Here is a 9,128-nt window from a genome sequence, read left to right on the forward strand (position 1 = left end):
AAAAAACAACTTCAGAAGTACTTCCAACTTCAATGGAACATGAATAGTAATTTAAATAAGGCTTATTGTTGTCCTATAACATTTTCTTTTCACAACTACATAAATCAGATTATTAAAACTAAAACAGATTTTTGAGCATAGAACTATAATAGGTAATGGGCTAGAACTTCGTACAAAAAAAAATTACTGATTATAAATGAAAAATGTTGCTAACTTCTATTATTTGAAAAGAATGTTCCACCCTAACACCAGTACTGTCCTAATGCTAGCACCTAGTTTAATTAACTGTTATACTGATGCTTGTCTGTAATTCATCTTACATTTATACCTCTGCTCAAAAGATTAACTTCAAGTCTTCAGAAACATCTAAACCCAAAAAACTTCACAAGAGCCTTCCCAAGAAGTAACTAATACAACTAGCTTCTGTTGTTAAAAATAAGAGAGCAGAAAAGCTAAATAGCCTGTCATTATTTATCAACTCTTAATACGAACGAAATGAGTCCTTTATAGAAAAGTAAATAAAGTGCTATAACATAATAGGAGTAATAAATGAGGAAGAAAAATTAAAAGATCTTTGTCTTCATCAGACCCACGTGATTTAAATTTTTTGGAAATCCATTTACAATTAAGGAACTAATCAAATATACATACATGCACCAACGTGATAAAAATTTAATACAAATATTAGCCTCAAAACCTAAAAGCTTATCCAAGCTGTTTTCCAAACATTTGTATTTTTCTAGCTAAAAATTAAAGATTTAGACATTTATTATGAAATAAGTGATTAGAACTTCTTTTGTTCCCCCCTCCTCAAGCCAGACAAACAAGAAAAATAAGAAGTTACTCAAAAGAGACAGAAATGCAATAGAAATTCTATTACCTTGGATCTGGAATTTCACCAACAATTTCTCCCAGCTTGTCAATAAAATTAATGAAGTTAGAAAGCCCCTTTATATGGGCTCTTAGAGGATCAAATAATGAAGCTGCACAGCCTTTTCCTCCATGTTCTACTGTTCGGATAAAAGATGTTGCCATCTATTAGGAGAAATATTTAGAAAATGAACATATTTTGAAGTGACTTCCTACAGATACGTAAACTGCATAATAGCTGGATAATAATAGAAATCTAATGGAAATCAAGAGAATACCTTTTAATTGCAAGCTGTTTACATCTCTCCATATATTTGCAAGCCGAATACCTAAAGTTGGGCTTTAAAGTACTTACAAGTTAAATGAAAATGATCCAGCTGATTTGATACTTACATTGATGCCTTGGAAAAAAACATCTACTTTATTAAAATTGCATAGTTTTGTTTTTGTTGTTGCTCTTTAAATGCTTGTACTTACATAACAAAAACAAATCTTACATTTAGAGGGTTGTTTACAACCTAGGAACATTTAATACAAGCACATAAAGATTGACTTGAGAATTATATTTATTTTTAGGGGTAGAAATAAATACTATGAATATTCAAAGTTTCTATATATATATATTATGATAGCCAAAGGTTCTAGCATCACAGATACTCCATTCTGAAAGTTTCCCTATATTTTATATACAGTAGAGACTCTGGAAATAAGAGATGCCCCATCAGCAGTTGTCCTGGTTTCAATTGGGATGGAGCTGATTTTCTTTACAGCATCTAGTAGATGCATGCGACATCCAACAACCCTCCTGTCCTGAAGAACTGTTACAATAGATGGAGTCCAAAGTCACAAATTAAGTCAACTCCACAGACAGTATAGAGAAATGGCCTAAAGACTATGGGAACAATATCTGTGTGTATATATCAGAAGGCAGAAAAGGTGATGGTAATTAATTGGGATGTATTGGAAAGTGTGGGACTTGAGTATTATGTAAACAATACAGAATAAGAAGCGGATATTGACCTAGTTTCAACTGAGACAGAATAGATTTTCTTCATATTGTCTGCTATGATGTTATGTTTTAGCTTTAGCAAAAAAACAACATTGATAACATACTTATGTTTAAGTTGCTGCTCAGTAGTGCTACACAGCGTCAAGGATATTTCAGCTTTTCATGCTGTCCTGCCAGCGAGAGGGTGGGGGGTGCACAAGAAGCTGTGAAGGGACAGAACCACGACTGCTGACCGAAACTGGCCAAAGGGATATTCCATACCATATGACATCATACAAATATAAAACTGGGGGAATTTGGGGTGGGGGAGCTGCTGCTGCTCAGGGTCTGGCTGAACATTAGTCAATGGGTGGTGAACAATTTATGTATGCATGTGATGCACAGTGAAATGTTCTTATCGTTACTATTATTTCTCTCATCCTTTTCCATCTTTGTAATATTTATAATTTCAACCAATTATATCTATTTTTTTTTCCTGATTCTCTCCTTCATCCTACTGGAATGCAAAGAGAGTGAGCAAACAGCTGTGTGGTGCTGAGCTGTCTGCCAGGTTAAATCACAACAGCAGCACACTTCACAGTGTAACCCCTTACACTTTAAGCCAACAGTTAAATAAAATAAATCTCTCCATAAGAAGCTGAAGATAAGAACCTAAAATACTTTACAGATACAGTAAAATTAATTCTACCTGTACAATTTAATTTCATACTACACAATTAAATCATAAAGCTCTTGGGACTGTAAAGAATACAACTGGAATTACTCTAGCAAAGGGAATAAACCTGCCAGTATTCCTGCTTTTGCACTAAAGATTTCTTCTGGATAAATATGGTTCATAGGACCTTGCCTTCCAATGGAAAATATTCTGGCTTTGCAGGACTTCTACAAGACACAGATGCCAGAAAAGACAACTTCTTTACACAGTAGAGAAGTTTCCCCTCTGGCAGCTGGGAGGAAGAAGCAATAAATCCAGTCCAAACACAACTTTTTTTTTTCATATACAATTTTAACAGAGCGTTAGGAGTTCAAATAATTAATCCTGGAACTGAGATTTCACAAATTTTCCGTATTTTTCAACTGTAAAATCTGAAGCAATAGTGCAGCTGCTTCAGTGACTTTTATATACCCATACTATTTTTCCTTGGTCTACTGCACAGATCCCACTGTGTATGCAAAATTTGATTATTTGAATATGAGGGACTACAGTGATTCTCTGGAGAAAGAAATCTTACTCATCTATTTTTGAGATGGCTCTGTGCTGGCTATAACTGCTCTAATTATAAATATAAATTTACCTCACATACAAAACTAGATTCTTTAGCTCCAAACCTCTCTGAGTACTATATACTGATGCTGTAATTTTTTCTTGTTCCTGTGTAAGGGAGAACACCATCCTTTTCTCTCCAGCCCTGTGCCTTTGAGAATAACATGAGCAAGAATATCCCATATCAATCACATCTTGAAGAATGTTTCAAGACTGATCAAGCTGTAAATGAATGGCAAGTATTACACTCCAAAAATTCTGAGTCAGAGCTGAAAAAACAGCAGTACTGTTCCTTCAAATCTTAGTCTTTTATCTACATATCAAGCACTGGATTTTATTTCTTCAGATTGCTCTCCAAAAGGCATTTTGTGCAAAGAAATGTTAGGTTACAGTTTAACAAATGCACAGAAAAATTGTGTTTTTCCATTTAACCAAAGTATGTACTTGCAACACTCTAAATATATTATTAATAGATTCTTTTTGTCAAGAGATTCTTGTTTTTACCACATCATATTTTAGCGGTTCACAGGCAGAGATATTTTTTGGGGGGGTATCTTCAGATCTCATGACCAATCATCTATTTTATCAGATGAAATCTCTTGTGCTGGTTTTCTTGGTTTTTAAGCCTTGAAACACTCTTTATGATGGTGTTTGACTTGGTTTGCAAATGTTAGTCTCGCAGATGAGACTAAAGCAACATTTCATGTTTATAAATCTATTTCATCATCTCTGATCTACAACAAGTTTCATTGGATTCACATACCAGGAAAATTGACATTTTTCTCTCCTGTGAGGCATGTTTTAGTTTAGTGAAGGCTTCTCTATCAAGTCCTCTGTCAGGAACGTTTAGAATACGAGCTAGAGCCAGATCATCCTTAGAATTCACCAACAGGCTTAAATATGAATAAAAACACTTCTTGGCAAAGACCATCACCTGTATAAGAAAGCATCAACATTAATTGGTCACCCTGCTGCTAAATTACATGTGTGCTAGTAATAAGACTTTTATAAAAGTGTCTCACTTTGCATAATTTCAAATTATTATTTCATATATGGGAATTCTGGAAGTTTTGACAAAAGCAAGCATGATTAATATGCGTTCAAATTATGTGTATTATACTTGAATAATCACACTGACACAGGATGCCCAGAAAAGCTGTGGATGCTCCATCACTGAAGGCATTCAAGGTCAGGTTGGATGGGGCCCTGGGCAGTCTGATGTGGTGGGTGGCAGTCCTCCTCATGGAAGGGGTTGGAACGAGATGATCTTTAATTTTCTTTCCATATTAAGACATTCTATGATTCTATGACATCTAGCTATTACAATTGGATATCTATTTCTGCTTAGAGATCTCCTAACAGATAATCCTTTTATATCCCAAAGTAAAATTGTAATACCGTGAAACCACATAAAGGATTTACATTAATTTCAAGTAGGCTAAAATTTTCATCACCTCACCAGCTCCAGCTCAGATTCACTGATTTTCCCCTTGACTCCCAGGGATATCAATCATAGAAGCCTCACTGATTGAAGAATTAAAATTTTATATCCAACTTCACCCACATAATCAAATTATATCAATATAATTACTTATATTGCAGCACTGTTCAGGATCCTGTAAGAACAACAGTCCCAGAACTGAAAAAAATTTACATTTATCATAAGAAAAAAAGAAAAAAGACTATTGATGAAAAGAAAGTTAATGAGGAAAGTTTTATTTGCTACATATTTTTTCTTATTCAATAGGAATTCAAAAATATGTAGTTGTAGCAGCTTAAGAGGACAGATTCAAGAGAAAGAAAAAAGGGCAAGGAATATTTTTTTTCTACACATGCCTATGTCAAGCAAGCCATTATCTTAGTGGTAGAAGTGCTATCTAGGGAAGAACTAGTGAAAAAACAGAAAAGCACCAAACTGCATTTCACTGAAGCACTTTTTCAGCCTGATATATTGCTGGGACAAAGTTTGCTCACATGTTGAGAATTATTTTTTAAGGTGTGTCTACACACTGCATTGAAATTGCTACTTCTGATGAGGAAAGTAAGCCTGGAAATGGCAAAAGCTCTGGCACTTCAAGTACTGCAATACAGTATTTTCAGATTCTTATTTGGGGGGTTGAATCAAGTGTTCCCCAAAAGTCTCCAGTCATCCACTGGGATAAACAAGACTTGCTTTGCTACAGCTACCACTACAGTTGCTATCCAGATTTCTTCCATAAAGAAGTAAATACGAGCTAACGAAAACAAGGTGATGAAACCTAATAAGTTTACACCACTTAGCACTTCATTTGGCAACATCAGGCAAACCATTTAATTCTCAGTTAATAAGACTATGTTTCAATGATAGTATATTTGAAAAACAATGTTTAAAGGCACTTAAAGGCAGATTACATCTACATATCAAGTGCCTGCCATAAGAGGATTGTTTTTCGGAGTATAAGTTCATGTACTTACCCCATACACGCACACACTGATGAGATACAATTTGAAAACACTTGTTTATTATTTTTAAACTAGCAATATTTTGATAACAATAATTGCAAAAAGGAAACAACGTAACATATCAATTGTGTTGGGTAGACGTGGGAAACTTAACATTACAAAAAAAAAAAAAAAGAAATAATTTTTACCTTCACAGTGTTCTGATCCTGTCTGTAGACTGATGTAGAAGGAAGAACAGAACCATTACTTCCTGATACATTCATTCCACCAGAAATAAATTCTAGCAGTTGAACCTTCAATAAAACAAATTGAATCTGTTAAAATATGAAGGTGACTAAAAAGCAGAAATACTATTAAAACCAAGTGAAACCATGGTTTCTTACAGTTTGCTAATTTTCTGAGATCCAAAACTTACTTTTTCTTTAATCTTCAGAAGTCTAAATGTTTATAGAGAAATCAGGTGTAAAGATTCAAATTAACTTACAGATCTTGTACACTTCTATAAGACACTTGCACTGAAAGCAGCTTCTTGTCTTTCAGAAAAAAAAGCTAACATTGCACCACGGATATGAAAAGCCCATTAATCTTCTCAAGTTTTTTACACTGAAAAAAGAAATTAGAAAATGAGACCTTCCTGAACTTCAATCCTGCCTGTAACTTCTTTTGTATCCAGGAATTGGAATGTTTGTGTGGAGGTTCTCTCCGTTTAAGGAAGTGGCAAACTTGTTACAAGCATACCTGTCATTGAATCTTATAACAGAATTTCTATATTTCAGTATTTCTGAAGATGAGATTCCATATCTTCTCATAAGAGCCTGTTCCAGTATTTGACTATTTTTTCCACAGACACAGCTTTATTCCTGACTCAATAGGAAGAGTTCCTCAAAGCAATTGAAATATTTTATTTTTATTTCCTAGTTTTTATCTAATAATTCAGTTTACCTTCCTGCAAGCAGACAGTTAACTCTTCTCTGTAATTTTTCATACAAGGCAGAAATAGTTGAATCTAAATCCAAAGTTTATTTTATTTTAATTTATTTTTTATCAAAATCCTTTGCCTTTGATCTTTCCGTGCTCTAGAGAGCACAAAAATCAAACTCATATAGCATGCTTATATTTCAAAGTTTTTTAGTTGCTGCTAACACAACCCAATCATCAGCCCAGCCCACAAGAGCTCAAGATAAGAAAGCCTCATCTCACTAATTTGATATCCTTCCATGATAAGATCTCCCTGTGGACAAAAGGAAGACAGTAGAAGTAGTTTTTCTGTATTTTACAGTGCTTTTGATACTGTCCCTCAAAGTCTTTCTGGAGAAACTGTCCAAGTTTGAGACAAACAGACACACTGTATGCTGGGTGTAAAACTGGCTGAACAATAAGGCTTGAAGTGTTGTAGTAAAGACAAGACTACATCTGGTTGGTGACAAGTCACTAGCAACATTCTCCAAGGCTCAGTCTTGACACCAGTTCTATTCAACATTTTCATCAATGATTTCTATGGAGTTAAATGCATCTTTCCAAAATTTACTGATGATACTAAACTGGTATGTGTTATTGACTCTCTGAAGATACAAAAGGCTTTTAGAAAAGGGACCTACATTGATCAGAACCATTGGGCTATTAGCAACAGTATGAAATTTATCAAGAACAAATGTTGGATTCTGCTTTTGGAATTGAGTAATGTCAGACATACGTACAGCCTACAACACAAGTGGCTGGAGAGGAGTCCTGCAGAAAGGGGTGTGGGGACTCTGGTTGACAGCTGGCTCAACATAAGTCAGCAACATTCCCTGGCAGCCAAGAAAGAAATCAGCATTTTGGAGTACATTAAACACGGCATAGCCAAACAATCAAAAGAGGTCATTCTCCAACTATAGTTAGCATTGGTGCTGTCTCACCTCAAATATTCTGTTCTGGACTCCACATTCTAAAAAGGACATTAAGATACTTGACTGTGTGTAGAGAAGGCAACAAAATTGGTTAAAAGAGCTGGAAGGCATATCCTGTGAGGAACAACTGTGAATATTGTGTTCATTAAACTTGGTGAAAAGGAGGTTGAGGAATGATCTTATTGCTCTTATTGCTGAGGAGGGGAAGTGGAGAGGGAATTGTTCACCTTTTCTCCTTGGTATCTAGTGACAGGACACATGAGAGCATTTCAAAGCTGCATCAGTCAGAAACTTACTAGACATTATGAAAAATTTAATTACAGAGGGATTAGTTAGACATTGGAACAGGAATCCTAAAGAGGTGGCTGACATTCCATGCCTGTTTGTGTTTAAGAGGCATTTAGATAACGTTCTTAATGACATGTTTTAACTTTGGATCAGTCCTAAAATAGTCTAACAGTTGGACTCAATTTTTTTTTTGTACCTTCCAGCAGCTAATATATTATTCAATATATTTTGATCTGGTAAAGATTAATCAAATTTGTGCTATTTTCATAGTCAGATTGGACTACACACTACAACTTCTCTAGCCTACAGCATGGCCTTACATGCAGAGTTACAATAACTGAATTGCAATAAACTGCAACAGATGCTTGACTGAGTAGCTGAAGAGGAATCTCTTCTGGTTTCCCAAAAAAACATCAAATGAAGCTATGTGTAGAATATGGAGAACTTTTTTGTTTACAAGTGTGTTTTTTTTAATAACAAAAACAATATTGGGGCTGCATAGCAACATATATCCAAAATTCCGTAGCATGTTAATCATTAAGATTTGATCCAGTCATATCAAATTTCTACAGTCGGCTTTTCTTTTTCTGGCAGAAAAACTTCTGGAGAGGAGATCTAGACATCCAGCAGAATGACAGAAAGAAGTAATTTTTGAATAGTCTTACGAGTCTTTAAAAGATTTAATAGTTTAAACACACCTGTTTCCCACACAGAAAAAGCAAGTAACTTGTGAATAATTCAGGACTTCTGCACATATTTTAGAAGGATTGTAAATCCATAATCATTATCGGAAGTGTCAAAATAATATCAGAGATTAATCAAACAAAATACTTACGGGGGCAATGCTTTCATCTTCAGAGACAAGTGCAAGAGCACAGCACTTTTGATATATGTCTATTATATCTAGCATATTGCTGCTTGCTAGGAAGGTATGATAGGCCTTTTTAAAGTCAGCATAATTTTCAGGTTCTTCCATGTTCTCATACAATAATCCTAGTTTGTCATGTAACAAATATTTCCAAGTTTCCATCACATCACTGAGTGATACTGCAAAATCTCCATGGTGCTAATAAAACAACAATAAAAAAAATATTTTATATTTAGTAGTTTTAAAAATTACTTTAAAACACGTTGCATATATGTCTTCAAAGAAAAACTATTATAATCTAAATATTTGCATTTGTAATGAATGAAACATTACTTATAACTGAAGTTCTTTCAATGGTTTTGCCTTACAGTTGACTTTTTGGAATTTGCAGTCCTCATTCCTGGTCTTTAAAATACCAGGCATATATTTTGAACTTCGCTGACAGAAACAGACATTGACTTTCACAGGAGTATTACATGCAAAATCAATTCCTCCCCC

The 9,128-nt window shown here is 34.5% G+C and overlaps 1 protein-coding gene across 1 annotated transcript; it reads right to left on the reverse strand.

The window, feature by feature from the left end:
• Positions 1–857: 857 nt before the first annotated feature.
• Positions 858–8,826, reverse strand: LOC104911602 (PCNA-interacting partner-like). The gene is made up of 4 exons (XM_010713163.3): positions 8,598–8,826; positions 5,774–5,878; positions 3,907–4,077; positions 858–1,035 (listed from the first exon to the last, which is right to left on the reverse strand). Exons 1-4 carry the CDS (start codon positions 8,790–8,792, stop codon positions 877–879), a joined length of 630 nt encoding a protein of 209 aa, XP_010711465.1. The 5' UTR covers positions 8,793–8,826; the 3' UTR covers positions 858–876.
• Between the last annotated feature and the right edge of the window lie 302 nt (positions 8,827–9,128).

The sequence above is a fragment of the Meleagris gallopavo genome, chromosome 1, assembly GCF_000146605.3.
Source record: "Meleagris gallopavo isolate NT-WF06-2002-E0010 breed Aviagen turkey brand Nicholas breeding stock chromosome 1, Turkey_5.1, whole genome shotgun sequence".
In the NCBI taxonomy this organism is placed as follows: domain Eukaryota; kingdom Metazoa; phylum Chordata; class Aves; order Galliformes; family Phasianidae; genus Meleagris; species Meleagris gallopavo.